Below are 18,819 nucleotides of genomic sequence, written 5' to 3'. Positions count from 1 at the left end.
CAATTAAATCAACATTCATCCCTCTTAAGTGTGTGGTTTAAAACTATCATTGTTGCTTTTTTAAAAAAACCTTACATAGATTTTGAGATAAATGCTGGAATGCTTTGATGGCTACTTCTATTCTCGAATCTCCGTTAATCGACTTTGTGCTATTCCCCTCTTTTCAACATCTTCCACTTGGTGTACATTCTTTACTTTTAGTACAGTGCATGACAGTTGCAATGCTTTAAATCTAAAACCGCCTAACAAAGCTGACGCTTTAGGTAGGGTAGCTTTAAGCTCTGTGAAGTGTTGATTAAAAACCCTTTCCCAGACTCAAACTGATCTTTTTGGAGATTAATAGAATATTAGATAAAAGGAAGACGAACAATTCAAGAGACTCCCACTCAGTCATTCTATATAAGGAAGGAAGGAAAGTATTCAATTTTTGAAAGGGAGTACCTCCTGGAGTCTTTTATTTTATATTATTATGGCCACTAATAAGTAATAATAAAATAACCACCACCATCATCCCCCTTTTTGCCACCCATATTTCAAAGATGAGAGTGTCTCACATTTAAAGACATTTTTTTTCTCCAGAGGGGCATGTGGAAAGTTTTTGAGAAATTTTTACACTTTCTGTAGTAGTACTCTTTCTTAAATGAATTAGGATTACAGACACCAACAGGAACCTGTCAGTTTACAGTAAAAAATATGATTATAACAAGAGACACACGTGTTTGGATTGAACCGCAGATAATCCAGAGAAACAAACAAAATCTAACTTATTAGCACGGATAATATAGTTAGCATATCTCTAAAAGGGGCTAAAGGTTTTAAGAAAGCTGTAAAAGAAATGTAAGTTATTTTCAGATCGAACACAGTACATCAAGAACCTATATACATGAACTTGGAGGCAACTTAAACTCACCAGACTCCTCTTGGAAAACACATTTATTTATGGCATATTCAAGTGTATTTTATAAAACAACAATTTAATTGATAGGTTGTTCAGATTTCCTTGCTAAGGAGATATTTAAGATATTAAAAACAACTGTCTTAGAAATGTTAGCTTTGTAAAAGGTGCAAGCCAAATAGTGACTCAACTAAAGTTAGGATATTACCTTACAGCAATACTAACAGAAATAAAAAGTAGCCAGAAAGTTTAAAATATTGACGGATGCTGTCTCATCCTTCCTTTTATGTTTTTGCTTTAAAAAGTCTCTATGCAATTGGTGAATAAGCAAGAATTCTTCTGAGCAAGAATAATAACACCGCTGTTGTTGGGAAAATTGTTTTTATTTTAAAATGGAAATGGAAATATAATATACAGGAAAAGCTTGTGCTTTCCTTTTTTTTTTTTACTTCGCATAAACAATAATAATGCAATCCAGGTCAAAGCACAAGGCAGAAACTCGAGAAAAGAACAGTTATTAAAGGTACATGGTCTTCTTTTCAAATATCCATGAAAACATTTAACGACGGGATGGCTAGTACCTACAGAAAGCTCCAAAGCAATAATCTGGCCTTTAAGTTTCGACAGGACTATTTTGAATCTTAGATTTATCAGTCACTGTTTTCCCATTCTACTTGTTCTAAGAATTAAGTATATAATTAAAATAAAAAGGCCACATCCTGACTTTAAATCTCCACTCTCCTAAAAACCGGTTTGAGGAAACAAAAATGGGGAAGAAGAAGATCAGAACAAAAATATTGTTAACACTGGCCGTCCTCATGCAGGTGGGCTACTACCAACTGCTGGTTGTTACTCCAGGAAAATCGAGGTGAACATTATTACATTTATATCAACAAACCCATAATCAACAGGTTAAAAAATCCTACATTACAAAGAATCTGATCACTTATCAGTTGGTGGTCTGGAATAGTTTGCCTAGCTCCCTCTGGGCTGCTACAGCTCAGATTCACAAGTAGAAATTACATTTACACAACTTAAGTTTGCAAATAGCTCTCCATAAATAGTTAAACAAGGCCTAACCATCCAGTAGTTTTAAAGTATTAGAGGCAATTAAATAGTGATTTATTCTAGCTATAAGTAAAGGTTTAAAAAGAGGAGAGATGATTTGAGAGAAGGAATAGCAGTGATTTGGTTTATAAACAGCATATTTATTGTGCTCTAATTCAGGTGCAGAAGCTTCGCCAATTTAGCATTGCACAAGTGTTGGTTTTTTATAAATGCTATAAAATTGTTTCCTGTCAACATTTTCATATACTGAAAACACAACACAATTTATAATACCTTGAAAAATATATTCAATTCACATCAATTCTTGAATCTCTCACTGGAAGGAATGTTTGTCCCTCAACTAAGATTCCGGAACACTGCTGAAGATACCATTATTTTACACAGTTCACCACTACTTCTAAAATAGTAATGATTGGATAAAAAGGGTCAATATCACAGACAAATGTGCTTGATGTTGTTGGGGTTTACTCATTTTAAGCCATCTGGTAGCTGAATAAAATGCCATTTTTATTTTTCCTCCTATATAGTTGATTTTGCTTAAGTAACACGAAAATATATGCATACCTGAGCACTGAAAAAACATCTTTAATTTGTCATCATTAAGACTATAGAACCAATGAATGTACTTGTATGTCAAACACAGCAATGAGATATTAACAGCTTTAAAACTTGTTGAAATCGGTTCATAATATAAAAACATTTAAGCACGAAGTGGTTGATTTTAAGTTACTTTTCTGAGGCATTAGACAGTTCGAAGTCATTTTGGGTACATTTTATCATGTCCTCAAATAAGGCAGGCATATTAATTGTTGCACACACTTTAAAAAAGGATGAAAACTATTAAATTTATGTTCTCATCTATTAGAAACAATCTTTACTAGGTAATTAAACTTGTCAAGTAATTAAAATATAATGTGAAATTTTAAGATTTTAATCTAAAAGTCAGCAAAACCTTAACATCTCCTGTATTTCACAGTGTTGGCCACATCTTAGCTGGATTAAAATACTTAATTGTTCAAACTGTAGGGCTAAACCCTACAGAGGAAGCGGAGTGCTAAAAATTATACCATTGGACTGAGAGAAGAAATTCTTTCACACCAAGTCCTTCTCTTCTTGTTAAAGCAGAAAACTAAAAGGATAATTTTAGCCCCACTTAGCCTTTCAGAAGAAAAAGGCTGCAGAGCACAAAGGTTTCGTTTCCTGATGACAATAAAAAAATTCTCTCCCTAGAAGGGCCTAACTCCAGGAAAGCTCAGAATAGATCATTCTGGAAAGGATTAACAACAACAATCTTTCTCTACAGAGAGATTTAAAAAGCAAAACTTAAGTGTGTTATATCTAAATTACAATGCCACTCAGTACACATTATGTGTTTAAAAAGTAAAGTCAATCCCAGTGATAACAGTTGGAAATTCCATTGAAAATGGGACCTTTCACACCTACACTTAAAAGAGCTGCCCATCATTGTTTTGGTTTTAACAGTCTCTTCTGAAATCAGAGACTTGTGTAAACTCTCACAATTAGCTGGCAAAAGGATTTTCAGCAGTAATGCGGATTCAGCACTTTATAGATTTTTATGCAGAGTTGTTTTTTTTCTGGTCCCGAAATGAAAACAGGGAGAGAACAATTTGCACTCCCCAAACTACATGGTACATCATGGCATTCAGGTTCTGAATTTGAAATCGGCTTTGGAGTGTGTGTGGAACTTCCTTAAAAAAAAAAAAAAAAAAGAGGTGGGTAATAAGATGCCCTCAGGGAAAAACCTAGTGAAAATGGAAATCTGAAGTCTGGAATAGAAGTTTGCTCCAGTTGAGAGCGGGGAAAGATGGACATAATTAAGGAGGGGGAAGCAGCAGCGGCTCCGCTACGGCGGGCACTAGGACCGCGCCGACGCCGCCGGACCCGCAGCGCCCGCGCGGTCTCCGTCAGGGCAATTAGAGCCTCGCCGGCCGCGCCAGGCAGGGCGCTGTCAGCCTTAATGTGAGCGCTGACTGGCAGCGCTCAGCCCGCGCTCAGCCCGCAGGAAGCACGACCAGTGAACCCATATTGCTTTGACAGTTGCACTCATCTAGAAATAATGCAAAACGCTATTTAGATGTATATATCACGACCCTGTGCTCTGGGAAGAAAACAATCTAATGAGGGGCTGGGAGTCCGCTCGACGACACAAGCAGTGAGGAGGCGTGCGGGTGCGTGCGCCAGGGCGGCCTCCCCCGTCGCGCTCGCTCCTCTTACAGCTCTTCGTGCTTGATGCGGTGCGAGCGGCGCGTCACAGCCGGCTTCAGGGAGCTGGTCTTGGCCTCTGAGGCTTCGGTAAAGAATTTGAAAATAGACGGAAAGCTCTTCCAGGAAGTTAGCTCGTGACGGTCGGTGCCTGCAAAGAACCACACATTCGGTTACCAGGTGGCCACGCGGGGCCGGGCGCGGTGAGGGCGGCGAGGGCCAGGCCGAGCCCCGGCTCCCGACCACCCGGTCCCGCCCCTCCCCGCCCCTCCCGCCTGCGCCCCGCCTCAGCCGCCCGCGCCCCGCCCCTCAGCCAGGACCCCCGCCCCCTCGCGGGCGCGGGCCAGCCGACTCCCAGGGCACAACTAGGGCTGCGGGGTCACTTGCCCCCTGGCTCAGAGGAACTCAGACTTCGCTATCCGCGGCGTCTAGGCGTCTCCGGCCTCAGTCCCCATCCCTCTCCCAACGCGGGGACGCGGCCCGGATCTGTCCCGGGGTCGCCCGAGGCGCGGCTGGCCGCCCGAGGCCTCCGCCTCTCCGGGCCAATGGAAGCGCTGGGCGGGAAGGGCCACTCCCTCTCCCTCCGGGAAACCACCCACTCCCGAGACTCGGCGCGCGCGGGGATTGGTTTCCCCTGCGTGCGGGATCGCACAGCGCCTGTTTCCTTGCTTCCCAAGGGGGTGGTGTGGAGGGGAAGGGGGAATGATTTTTCTTGCGTCTCCCGGAAGCTGTGCTGTTAGACACGATTACCTCAGCTAGGTCACTGAGACCAAATCATACGGGACGCTTAATGAAGGACCGCATTCAAAAGGGATTACGCCTTGAAGTGTCCTGGCGGGCGACATTTTTACAGATTTTAAGGGGCAAATTTAGAACAGCTAAAAAAAAGGTTTCAAAGCCGTGACTACTAAAAGAGCATCTAGGCCTCCCATTTTGTCAGGAGGAATTCAACTTAGAAAATGCAGGTTAGTTGTCAATTTATGGGGTTACTTTATTTTACTACAGCTTCTCTCTGTGGTTTCGATGTAATACTAATGTACAGCATGTTTTCAAATCAGATCGACCTTCAGTTTAACACAGGCAGCGGATAACACGGATGCAAGCATAAGAACATATGAGGAAATACATTTAGCTATTTTTGACTCCCTGTGATGGCTTATGTAGCATTTTACCAGTGGCTTCATAAATGAGCACTTTTTAAAATTAAAAATTAAAATAATTACAGACTTCCACAGAAATAATGAGTGAATAGCTTTTAAACAGTTGAAATCTCTTCCTAGATCACTCAATTATGCAGAGAGATACCGCTTGGAAGTCTCCGGATTCAGGGCCTCAGTCTGATACTTTAACATTGTTAATGATAATTCTTTAGTCTGTAATAGTAGGTCATTGCTATGGTTACTCTACAATGGTGCAACACTTTGCTTTCCCCTTCAGCTATTCGCTGAGACCTGGTAACCACATTTGTTGCCTAGCAACAGTTTTGTGACAGTATCACAATCTAGGAGTTACAACAATAAGGATGCTATGGCTGCTGTCGGCCAGAGAGCAGAAAGCTACAGTCTGTGCCTGACTTAGCTGTGGGAGCTGGCCCTACTAGAGAACCCCTCTCTCTTTATCAGTGCCCTCCCAAGGATTCTCCCTATCCTCCTTTCCTCTGCAGACTGGCCTCATGAACCTGAATTTGAAACTAAGACCCAGTATTAAAGTCATATCCCCCAACTCAGACTAAAAATGAGGTCATTTTATTTGCTTACTCATTTTGGGCAAAATTCATTGTTACTCAATAGGAAGGAGGGATGAGTGTAGGTTTATCTTGTTAAATCCTAAAGTGCTAGGTGGATTTTGACAATTCTTCATAGAATTCTTGGGGGAAAATTATATATATATGCCTGCTTGCATCAATAGGTGTTATAATACATAACATCTAGGTATTATTATATTTTTACTGATTTATTCAAATGACAATCTTAAAGGATTCTTTTGAATTTGGAGGCATTTATATTTTCCAAACCTAAGTGAGCAGTTCTACATATGCTCAGACATACCTGCTTTAAATGATATTTGTGGGTAGATCTAGGAGGACCAGTTTCTGGATAGGGTTATCAAATGTGTGTCTCTATTCTATAGTGTTTGCAACCCTAGTTTCACTTCAGTAATAACTACACAGTTGCACTTATAATGGTAGGACATTTTAAAATCAGTTGTAATTCATTTTGAAAGACCATTCTCAGATGCATACTCCATGGCAACACCCACCCCCAAATACAATAAGCCAAAAAAAAAAAAAAAAAGGTGTTAATTGTCTCTTTTCTTAACCATTTCCCAAGCTTACAGCCACATTTGGCATTTCCTCCATAGTGATCACACTTACACCTACTAGTGTTACTAAGGCTATGATCAATTTGTAAGCTTTCTCAGGGAATTCCCCTCATAATTCCTCCCACCCCTTGAAACCAATTCAATCTATGAATCTAGAGGGACCTAAGGAGTCAACGGTCTGAAGCAATTTTAACTCCTTTATTTCTTCTTTACGGGTAACAATCCTTCTGAAGGATGAACAGATTTCCCTGGTGATAAAATCACTACAAAAGCTTTTTAGTTTTAGCTTTTGATGACTCTCTGCTTGATTAGTCCTGGACTGAAAAGACCAGAGTCCCTGAGATAACGGAATACTTGTACTGGCTCTCAACATTTACTCTTGTAATTTAAGAGTATAAATAATGAGAATGTGTGCTTCTGTCAGACGAAGGGAAATTGCTAGGAGTAAAGGTAATAAGGTAGGTTAGCAACTGAATTACAGAGAATGGGGTGGAAGGGAGAGAATTCTCCCTAAACTAAGGAATGATAACATGAATATGTAATATAAAAATGTCTTTTCTAAATTTTTGGAAGTAGATTTTAAATGATTTTTAGAATACCATTCGGAAGTTGAATAATTACATGTCTAACTGGGACTGCATATATACATTTCAAGAATATGTTTGGAGACCATTTTCAAAAATTTAGGTCCAAAGTTCAGTGAAAATATTTACAGATGAATATGAAACTCTATCCATGACAATGTTCAGTGAATGGAAACTTTTGAGAGCAGGTTTCTAGTACTTAAAAAATACATCACTTTAGGGGACATTAAGTGGGATGCTTTTTATTACATCAGTACAGAAACACTAGACCATTACATTATTTGTTCATAAAAGGATATAAAAGGTAGAAGTTTAGGTCAATCAAAAAAGCAGCCATTTATTAATAAAATGCAATGATGTAGAAATCACAGGGAAACTAGTTTATTTAGCACTAACCTTGTCATTTGAAGGAGAAAAACATGGTTTTATGGTTAAGGTCTAGTCTTTTCACTAACACCACTTTACCCTTATCAAAAGTCTCTACTTTTCAAACCAATAATTTTCCTAATTTAGAGAGTTTCACAAAACTAGTCTAGTCTAGTCTTTTCACTAACACTACTTTACCCTTATCAAAAGTCTCTACTTTTCAAACCAATAATTTTCCTAATTTAGAGAGTTTCACAAAATATAAGGAGTAAAATGTTTTTCCACATTAAATATCTGCCAAGTTCTCAAGGAATGATTTTGGTATCATTTAGGAGTGGCAGGCTTGGTCTAACTGGATAATTCACCTTTGGAGTGAATTCAGTTTCCTAGTCTATAACATCAATTCAGTATAAAAGTAAAATGTAAAGGATCACAGCACTTCATTACAAAAAAATACCTTTGCTCAGTTTCAATCAGTGGTTCTTAATGGAGATGATAATGGCCTCTGGAGGCATTTTGGAAATTTGCAGGGATATTTTCGGTGGTCAAGATGATTGGAAGGTGTTATTGGTATTTATTGGGAGAAGGTCAGGGATAGTGGATATCCTGTAATTTGCAAGGCAGTACAGAATTGTTCTGCATCCCACATGATTTTCAAATGTTCAGCAGCTATTCATGTAGTTGAAAACCTGTTTATAATTATATGGATTAGAATTTAAATATGTTTTACAGATAATCTTAAAATACTTTTTGCATGATTTTAATATATACTGAATTTTCCAGGAATACAACTACCATGTAAATCGAAAGGGTCATGCATTTTATGTTTTTCAGAGTCTTACCAAGAGTGGTTTACCCTATGAAAAAAATATCATAACTGATGGCACCATGCCCATGGTACTTGAGGTGCCAATAAGCATACCTGTATCAGCCTGCATCTGTAGCTGTCAAATTCATGATGATTCCATGCATAGGACCAAGTATCTGACTACTTTATTATGTCTTCTCATGTAGGTTTGCCTGAGCACTTTAAATCTTGAAATCCATATTATTTTATTATGAATTACTTTTATTCCTTCTACATGTTAACTAGAGCATTACAAAGATTTAACAATCTCATAAGTAGGTAGATTATGTTATCTGTAGAATTTATTTCAGGACAGTAAAAGCACGGCATAATATTTGTTATAATAGTAGCTAATCAAAGGTCAGCTAAAATAAAAATGAATAGTTAATTCTTTCTTACTATATTAGAGATTAATTCTTCCAATAATCTGAACCCTACTCTAGCTATCTCTCTTATCCTTGTACAGAGCAGAAAATACCTATTTTTCATTTTTCTTATGTTTCTTCCACAAATGCCATTTGTCAATGATGTTATTCATTGTGAAGTGACTAAAAGGCAGGGGATCGTCCAATGAAAATACTACCCTGAATATCCTTGACTTATCACTTGTTTTAAAAAATGAACTGTAGCAAATTTTAAAGGAGTGAAAATAGCAAAAGTGGTGAAAAAGATTAGAAACTCTAAGAATCAAGAATGAGACTATAAATCATATGAGAAAGATCAAATTGCTAAAATGTGTCATTTGTTTTCCCAAAAGACTACATATTTAAGAAAAAGTGCCTTGTAATAGAACTGACAAAGAGGGAGGCTACATTCATGTAATAGCATTTAGAAAAAATGGTTAAAAACAGCACTGAAGGTGGAATAGCAAAGAATACGATAAGAGAGATGAAAACATTACTGCATCTTCTGTCTTATCTATTCCCCTTACTTCTGCCTGTGAATGACTCTGATTCAAGTGTTTCTTATACATCACCCCTGCCTACACTCCTCTTTACTTGATCTTAGTGTTTAGAAGTATTTTTGTGGGGGCAGGGGCAAAAAGTAATCAAAGTATGCTACTGAGTTAGCAGCCAAAATCCTGATGTTTACTTTGGCAGATGTATATTATTTTGAAGCTATATGTCATTTTATGCAGTAGATGTCTTAAGTTATATGGGAATATAATTTCTGTTAATGAAATCTATTTTTAAATGAAGACATGGGTTATTTACCTTTTCAATGAATCCCTTAATAAAGTGAATAATTTTCTGGTAAAACAAATGATCATTCTTCAAATGATATCACACACACACATGCATACACACATACTAATCAGATTTTCCAGAGATAAGGTTTACTGGTAAACAGTAAAAAGACTGAAGAACAATCTGAGTTGTAGAGTAACTTATCACCAAAAAGATAATTTAAAAGAATTTCTTCATCTGCCATTCACTCTTATAATTATTGTTAGTCACTTTGTCTTACATGGTCCTAGACCAAAAGGTCATGGAATACAGGCATACCTTGAAGATATCGTGGGTTTGGTTACACACCACCCCAATGAAGTGAACAGTGTAATTAGGTGAATCACACTTTTTTTTGGTTTCACAGTGGATATAAAAGTTATGTTTACACTATGCTCCAGTCTACTAAGTGTGCAAAAGCATTATGTCTAAAAAGACATTGTAAGTACCTTAATTAAAACATGCTTTATTGCTAAAAATGCTAATAATCATCTGAGTTTTTAGCAAGTTGCAACTATTTTGCTAGTGGAGGGTCTTGCCTCCACGTTGATGGCTGCTGACTGATCAGAGTGATGATTGCTAAAGATCAAGGTGGTTGTGGTAATTTCTTAAAATAAGACAATGATGTAGTTTGCTGCATTGATTGACCCTTCCTTTCCTGAAAGATTTCTCTGTAGCATGTAATGTTGTTTGACAGCATTTTACCCACAGTAGAACTTCTTTCAAAATTAGTCAATCCTTTCAAACCTTGCCACTGTTTTATCAACTAAGTTTATGCAATATTCAAAATTCTTTGTTGTCATTTCAACAATGTTTACAGCACCTTCACCAGGAATACATTCCATCTCAAGAAACCACATTCTTTGCTCATCCATAAGAAATAACTCCTCATCTCTTAATGTTTTATCATGAGATTGCAGCAATTCAGCCACATCTTCAGGCTCCACTTCTAATTCTGGTTCTTTTGCTATTTCTACCACATCTGCAGTTTACTTCCTTTACTGAATCTTGAATCCCTCAAAGACGTTCATCCATGAGTGCTGGAATCAACTTCTTCCAAACTCTTGTTCTTATTGATATTCTGACCTCCTCCCATGAATCACAAATGTTCTTAATAGAAGCTAGAATGGTGAATCTTTTCCAGAAGGCTCTCAATTGACTGTACCCAGATCCATCAGAGGAATCACTATCTCTGGCACCTACAGCCTTACAAAATGTGTTTTTTTTGTTTTTTTTTTTTTTTGAGATGGAGTCTCACTCTGTCACCTACTGCTGGAGTGCAGTGGCATGATCTTGGCTCACTGCAACCTCCACCTCCCAGGTTCAAGCCATTCTCCTGCCTCAGCTTCCTGAGTAGCTGGGATTACAGGTGCGCACCACCACGCCCAGCTAATTTTTGTGTTTTTAGAGACAGGGTTTCACCATGTTGGTCAGGCTGGTCTTGAACTCCTGACCTCGTGATCTGCCCGCCTTGGCTTCCCAAAGTGGTGGGATTACAGGCATGAGCCACCATGCCCGGCCACAAAATGTATTTCTTAAATAATGAGACCTGAAAGTTGAAACTACTCCTTGGTCCATGGGCTGCAGAATGCATGTTGTGTTAGCAGGAATGAAAACAACATGAATTTTCTTATACATCTCCATCAGAACTCTTGGGTAACCAAGTGTACTGTCAAGGAGTGATAATATTTTGAAAGGATTCTTTTTTTTTCTGAGCAGTAGGTCTCAACAGTGGGCTTACAATATTCACTAACCTATGCTGTAAACAAATGTGCTGTCATCCAGACTCTGTTGTTCCACTCATAGAGTGCAGGCACAGTAGACGTAGCATAATTTTTTTTTTTTTTTTTTTTGAGATGGAGTCTTGCTCTGTCACCCAGGCTCTGTTGTTCCACTCATAGAGTGCAGGCACAGTAGACGTAGCATAATTTTTTTTTTTTTTTTTTTTTTTTTTGAGATGGAGTCTTGCTCTGTCACCCAGGCTGGTGTGATCTTGGCTCACTGCAACCTCCACCTCCCAGGTTCAAGTGATTCTCCTGCCTCAGCCTCCTGGGCAGCTGGGACCACAGGCACGTGCCACCACGCCCGGCTAATTTTTGTATTTTTAGTAGAGATGGGGTTTCACCATGTTGACCAAGATGGTCTCGATCTCTTGACTTCATGATCCTCCCATCTCGGCCTCCCAAAGTGCTGGGATTACAGGCATGAGCCACAGTGCCCAGCCGATGCAGCATAATTTTCAAGGCCCTAGGATTTTTAAAGTGGTAAATGAGTATTGGCTTCAACTTAAAGTCATCAGCTTCATTAGCCCCTAACAAGAGAGTTACCCTGTCCTTTGAAACTTTGAAGCCAGGCATTGACTTATCCTCTCTAGCTGTGAAAGTCCTAGATGGCATCTTCTTCCAATAGATGACTGTTTTATCTACATTGAAAATCTGTTGTTTAGTGTAGCCACCTTCATCAATGGTCTTAGCTAGATCTTCTGGATAACTTGCTATATCTTATACAGCAGTACTTGCTGCTTCACCTTGCACTTTTATGTTCTGGAGATGGCTTCTTTCCTTAAATCTCATGAACCAACCTCTTCTAAAGTTTCCAACTTTTCTTCTGCAGCTTCTTCATCTCTCTCAGCCTTCACAGAATTGAAGAAAGTTAGGGTCTTGGTCTGGATTAAGCTCTGGCCTAACGGAATGTTATGGCTTGTTTGATCTTCTATCCAGACTACTCAAACTTTCTGCAGATCAGCAATAAGATTGTTTTGCTTTCTTATCATTCATGTGTTCACTGGAGTAGCACTTTTAATTTCCTTCAAATACTTTTTCATTGCATTCACAACTTGGCTAACTGTTTTGCAAGAGGCCTAGCTTTCAGCCTGTCTTGGCTTTTGACACGCCTTCCTCACTAAGCTTAATCATTTTGATCTTTAGATGGAAAGTGAGAGATGTGAGACTCTTCCTTTCACTTGAACACTTAGAGGCCATTGTAGGGTTATTAATTGGCCTAATTTCAATATTGTGTCTCAAGGAATAGGGAGGCCTGAGGAGAGGGTAAGAGACGGCGGAATGGCCAATCCAACGAGTAGTCAGAGTATACACTACAATTATCAATTAACTTTGCCATCTTCTATGGGCATGATTCTTAGTGCCCCAAAATAGTTATAATATTAACATCAAAGATCACATAATCATAACAGATATAAAAATAAAGAAAAGGTCTGAAATAGTGCAAGAATTGAAAAAAATGTGACATAGAGACACAAAGTAAGCACATGCTGATTTTTTTTTGAAAGGGCGGTAACAGGCTTGCTTGACACAGGGTTGCTGCAAATCTTCAATTTGTAAACAATGCAATATCTGCAAAGTGTGATAACGTGAAGCTCAATAAAACAAGGTATGCCTGTAATTTTAACAATCTACACATAATTTACATCCTAGGGTCTGGCTTAGAATAGGGAATATCAATTGTTCACCTTTGAATATGAAAGATCATCTTTTATATCTTTGTTCCAGGGAGAAAAAACCCAAACATGTGCCCCTACCGTCTCACCCTGCCCCCAACAAAAGAATACATTTTTAAAGAAAAAGGTAATGAATAAACTTTGTAAATTACTATGATAAAGGAGGCAGGAAACTAGAAAGATATGAAACACATTAATATTAACAGGATAATATGTCTATGATATTTCCAAAATGACAAGGCTTGATTTTAAAAATTGATCTTTAACAAGAAAAAGGAGTATGGGCAATTAGGAAGTAATGAAGACCCTGTCAATATAGCTATGTTGATAATAACAGGTAAGGGAATTCTTGAGAAAATCTAATATATAACAATCAGGAGATCTGTAATATGCGTTATTGAGTCCCATTGGGATTAACTAATGAACTTACGAGTTTACCAGCAGTTATTTTTAGAAAGCTATAAAGAATCAGAGAAATATCAGAACACTGAAAAATAATGTGCCTTCTAAAAAGAAATAAAATATAACTACTAAAATTCATTTAAAAATGAATTCTAGAGCTTCTAAGAACAATATCCTTTTTGAAAAAATGAAATATACGTTACTAATATTTGCACAAAGAAGGGCTTCTATTGGAAATCCTCCCAGTTAGAAGGGACAAGTATGAGCCGGCCACACTGGGAGTAGTGAATGGGGTGTGATGGGGTGTGCACGGAGATTGTGTAAGGAAAATGCCAAGTGCAGCTCAGAAAACATGTTACAATGCCTTGTTGAATTACCTGCATAAGATACAAGCAAGTTCTCTTTCCATTGCTAACACAGTTGCAAGCCCTTTAAAGTTGAGATTGTATTGAGACTGTAAAGGCAAGAAGTCAAGTTTGACCAGAGATAATAAGCTAAAAGAAAAGACACAAAATCAGCAGCAGACACTTTGCGTCATTTGTGGCTTCTGGCACAACCTATCCTTCCCTCTAGCTCCTTTTCTGCCAAGTAATTCTCATCTGGCGAAGCGTGGGGGTGGTACAAGAGGGCATAGTGGGGGCGCAGTGGAACTTGGGGCAGTTTAAGATTCAGGGAAGACGGGTGCGGGGCCTTTTATCTCAGCACTTTGAGAGGCTGAGGTGGGGTGAATCTCCTGAACTCAGGAGTTGGAGGCCAGGCTGGGCAACATCGCAAAATGCCCTCTCTACCAAAAATACAAAAAAATTAGCCAGGCGCGATGGCATGCACCTGTAGTCCCAACTACTTGGAGGTTGAGGTGAGAGAATCGTTTGAGCCCAGGGAAATAACTTTGGGAAGTAAACTTATTCCTTTTTTTTCCTTTAAGACAGGGTCTTGCTTTGTCACCCAGGCTGGAGTGCAATGGTGTGATCTTAGCTCACTGCAGCCTCGACCTCCGAGGTCCAAGCAATCCTCCTGCCTCAGCCTCCCAAGCAGTTGGGACTACAGGCATGCACCTGGCTAATTTTTGTATTTTTAGTAGAGACAGGGTTTCTCCATGTTGGTCAGGCTGGTCTCGAACTCCTGAGCTCAGGCGATCCACCCACCTCAACCTCCCAAAGTGCTGGGATTACAGGCATGAGCCACCATGCCAGGCCGTAAATTTATCCTTGAGGTGCAGTAGACAGCCTGCCTTGCTGTGGGTCTCTGACTTTCAACCTTGGCTGGCTTCTCTAATCAACCTTCTCCTAGACAATAAAAAATGTATGCATTTTTGTTACTTCGATTGCCTATAAAATATAGACAGCTGTTATAGAAATGTTTTGTTTGGTTTTAACTCTTGTCTTATCTCACATACTACTCTCACTGTTGCCACAAGGTCTTGCCTCCAGGGTTACACTGTTTCCCATTAAAACTTCAGCTCAAGCCTGGGCAAAAGCCTCCCTTTTCAGTTTCCCTTTGTCATTTCAAAAGTAACTTTACTAAAGGATTGTAAGTTAGCACAGAAGTAAACAAGGGAATCGCAAGCAAAGAATCACAAAGTAGTTACTTCCCTAAGAACAAGTTTCTGATTCTAATAGTCCCAACACACTTAGCAAAGAGCTTTACTGGGCCCCAAGTTGCTTCATTGTAAAATAACACTGTTGAAAAGGGCTGGTAGAACTTTACAGATATCTTGTCAGGCTTTTCCTCCCAGCTTCCCCTCACTGCTTAGCTGGGTACCTATGGCTGCCAGTTTGAGAGACAAGACAGAGAGGGGGGAGGGGGATAGGGAGAGGGGGAGAGGGGTGGGGGGAGAGAGAAGCTAGCGCAGGGAAGAATGAGACAGAATGAATTGCAAAATGCTCTCCTTATTTCAAAGCAAAACAAAACAAATGTGAATTTACTAGTTCAAATATCCAAATCTGTGGCCCTCCTCCTTTCTCAATTGTGAATTCTATTATAAAGGATATATTGTGCGGAGAGAGAGTTTTCTCAGAATTCCTGTGATTGACTAATTCGTACATGCATTCATTGTATGCCAGGCACTGTTTCTTGGTACTGGGGGTGCAGTGGTGAGCAGAGAATATAAGGGCTCTGCACAGTTGATAGGGGAAAATGACAACAAATAAAAAGTAAACCAATGAACGTGGAAACTTCAGAGAGTTAGAAGTACTAAGAAGAAAACCCAATAGGGGATGTGAAGAGAATGAAGGGGAGGATGAGGTGGGAAGGAGAAAGAAGGCCATCGGTTTCAACTGGGTGAAGAACACTTTTGACTTGAGACCTGAGTGGCAACAAGGAGCCAGGTGAAAGTCTGTGGGCAGAGTGCTTTAGGCAGAGTTGTGGAAGAACAAGTGCAGGGGTTCTAAGGAGGAAAGAAGTTGTCATCGTTGAGGAACTCAAAGGGTTAGTGGGACTGGAACATGGTGTGTGAGGGGAAAGTGGTGTCAGATGATTCAGGGAGATGTGCATTCTCCAGGCCATGTGAAATCTTGCAAGTCATACTGAAGGGTTTTATTCCAAGTTCATTGGAAGATCTGTTTACAGGGTTTTAATCAGGGGAGAAATATAAACGGACTAGCATTTTAAGAGTACACTGGCTGATATGTAGAGAATGAGTTATGGGGAGTGAGAAGGATGAATTTAACCCTTCCTGACTGCACTTACCAATTCATCCTGCCTCTAGAGCATTCTCTGGGACTCTCCTTTACACGGCTCAGAGTACAAAAATTCAGTTACTGCTAATTCACATATAAGGAATAAAATCAATCTGTAGCAATAGTAATATGAAGTAGGAGTTGAAAGAAAGCCTAGTAAAACAATATTTGAAGGTAGTGAATTAAAAAATGGAGTTGAACTAGAAATAACATTTTGCTAACAATTCTGCTTCTGTCATATACTCTGATACCTCTGGTTTCTCAGCCCTTAGGACCGTTGTGTGTGGTGGTAAGGTATTGGGATGGGGAATACACTGTCATAATATTCCATTTCTGCAATCAGTCCAGAGGTAACTGGTGGGCCTACCCTCCAGGCAGGCTCTTCTACTGAGTTCTTCACTTCTACAGATGGTCACAGCATTCTCTTAGCTACTCTACCTCACAGCCTGAGTCATCTTTGATTTTTCTCTCTCATTTGCTGCCTCCTGATCCAATCAGTTAATAAATTCTGACAATTAAACCTCATGAAAGTTTTTTTCTTCCTTTCCATTCCCTCTGCAATCCACAGTGATCTAGATTTAATGGTAGATCATTTAGAGTTCAGAAATCCCTCCTAACTGATTTTACTTCCAGTCTTCAGTCTCTCCCCTTTGATCTTGTGTCCTGCTACCAAGTGAAAAATTCTAAGGTGTCATTTGTGTCACATACCTCTTCCTATGCTTCAAAATATCCAATGGCTCCTCATTATATAAAATTAGGTAGAAATTCCTTAATTAGGCTTAAGGCCTTCTATTCTCTGGCTCCAGCCTCCTTTTCTAGGTTTATCATAACCTCAACTCTGCTTGTATAAGTATCCCCTATCCTGTCAGGTCCAGTTCCATTGACATTCCTTAAGCCTTTTCAAATTCTTTATTAAACATCTACTCAACATATTCTGTCTTACATTTCTGTATTAGCTTATGTGTCTTTAAAATTATATAGCAATGCCCAGGCCCACACTGACAAAAGCAAATTGCAAGGAATAGATACCTGTGTTTCTTTTGATTCTAAAATCCAGTCACAGATGAGATTACTATAATAAAGTTTTTGAAGGTAGGGGTCAGACTTTACTCATCTTCAACATAGATTGACAAATCTACCCTGTCTATATATATCTGAGACAAGGTATTTGTCTGTCACCCAGGCTGGAGTACAGGGGTGCAATCATGGCTCACTGCAGCCTCTGCCTCCAAGGCTCAAGAAATCCTCTTACCTCAGCCTCCCGAGTAGTAGGATTGTAGAGATGGGGTTTCGCCATGCTGCCCAGGCTGGTCTTGAACTCCTGGGCTCAAGCGATCTGCCTGCCTCAGCCTCCCAAAGTGCTGGGATTACAGTCGTGAACCACTGGGCTTGGTCGCAAATCTACCTTATATTGAAGTGTATGCTAGCTCTCAGAGTTAAGAAAGAAATTCCTGGCCGGGCGCCGTGGCTCATGCCTGTAATCCCAGGACTTTGGGAAGCTGAGGCGGGCGGATCACGAGGTCAAGAGATCGAGACCATCCTGGCCAACACGTGAAACCCCGTCTCTACTAAAAATACAAAAATTAGCTGGGCGTGGTGGTGCGGGCCCGTAGTCCCAGCTACTTGGGAGGCTGAGGGGGGAGAATCGCTGGAACCCAGGAGGCGGAGGTTGCACTGAGCTGAGATCGCGCCATGGCACTCCAGCCTGGTGAGAGTGAGACACTGTCTCAAAAAAAAACAAAAAACAAAAAACAAAACAAAAAAAACCACAGGAGAAAAAAAGACAAGCTGAAGAAAGTAGAGTATATTTCTTGCCTTCTCCAACAAACTGATGAGGTGGACTCAGGTGGCCATAGTCCATAGCGACTAATTGATAAACACTGACAGATACTCAAAGATCCTCCAGATCTCTTTAGCTAAAATGTTGTGCTTATTAGTAAATACAATTTACTAGCATCAAAGAGTTTTAGTGCTAGCACTGAGAACTCACAGAAAGTCAAACTTTAAGTGTTCATGAGCTTGTATTCCCAAGATGTAGCTGACTTGGCCGAACTTTAAATGCAGATGGAAATATATCAAATATAAAACTGAGACTCTTTTCCTTTCTCATTTTCTCTTTTTTTTTTTTTTTTTTTTTTTTTGAGATGGAGTTTTGCTCTTGTTGCCCAGGCTGGAGTGCAAGGGCGTGATCTTGGCTCACTGCAACCCCACATCCCGGGTTCAAGTGTTTCTCCTGTATCAGCCTCCCGAGTAGCTGGGATTACAGGTGCGTGCCACCACGCCCGGCTAATTTTGTATTTTTAGTAGAGATGGGGTTTCACCATGTTGGCCAGGCTGCTCTCGAACTCCTGACCTCAGGTGATCCGCCCGTTCTGACCTCCCAAAGTGCTGGGATTACAGGCATGAGCCACCGCACCTGGCCTTCTTTGTCATTTTCAAAAGTAACTTTACCAAAAGATTGCAAAGTAACATAGCACTAAACAACAAAATGCAAAGAACCATAAAAGAGTTATTTCCCTAAGTACAAGTTTCTGATTCTGATATTCTCAACACATTCAGCAAAGAGCTTTGTAGGGCCCCAAGTTCCTTCATTGTAAAGTAACACTGTTGACATTTTGCCTTAATATAGTCAATATTTACAAACTAGTTAAGCATTTAGATAGTAACAATTTTCAGAAGATGTATGTCTAATTGTTTTAAAAGCCACTTCAATATTTACTTCCTCTACTAAGCCTTCTTTGATTAACCTTA

The 18,819-nt window shown here is 39.6% G+C and overlaps 1 protein-coding gene across 13 annotated transcripts in view; it reads right to left on the bottom strand.

The window, feature by feature from the left end:
- Positions 1-1,259: 1,259 nt before the first annotated feature.
- Positions 1,260-18,819, bottom strand: part of ARB2A (ARB2 cotranscriptional regulator A) — a 493,797-nt gene continuing 476,237 nt past the window's right edge. For all 13 annotated transcript variants that reach the window (XM_001137302.7, XM_063810257.1, XM_063810253.1 and 10 more), the window contains one exon: positions 1,260-4,337. In XM_001137302.7, the coding sequence (XP_001137302.1) occupies positions 4,195-4,337 (143 nt within the window). In that variant the 3' untranslated portion in view covers positions 1,260-4,194. The remainder of the gene's footprint in view (positions 4,338-18,819) is intronic.

The sequence above is a fragment of the Pan troglodytes genome, chromosome 4, assembly GCF_028858775.2.
Source record: "Pan troglodytes isolate AG18354 chromosome 4, NHGRI_mPanTro3-v2.0_pri, whole genome shotgun sequence".
NCBI classification, from domain to species: Eukaryota; Metazoa; Chordata; class Mammalia; order Primates; family Hominidae; genus Pan; species Pan troglodytes.
Note: the sequence above shows the minus strand (reverse complement) of the source record. Positions and strands in the feature narration are given on the sequence as shown.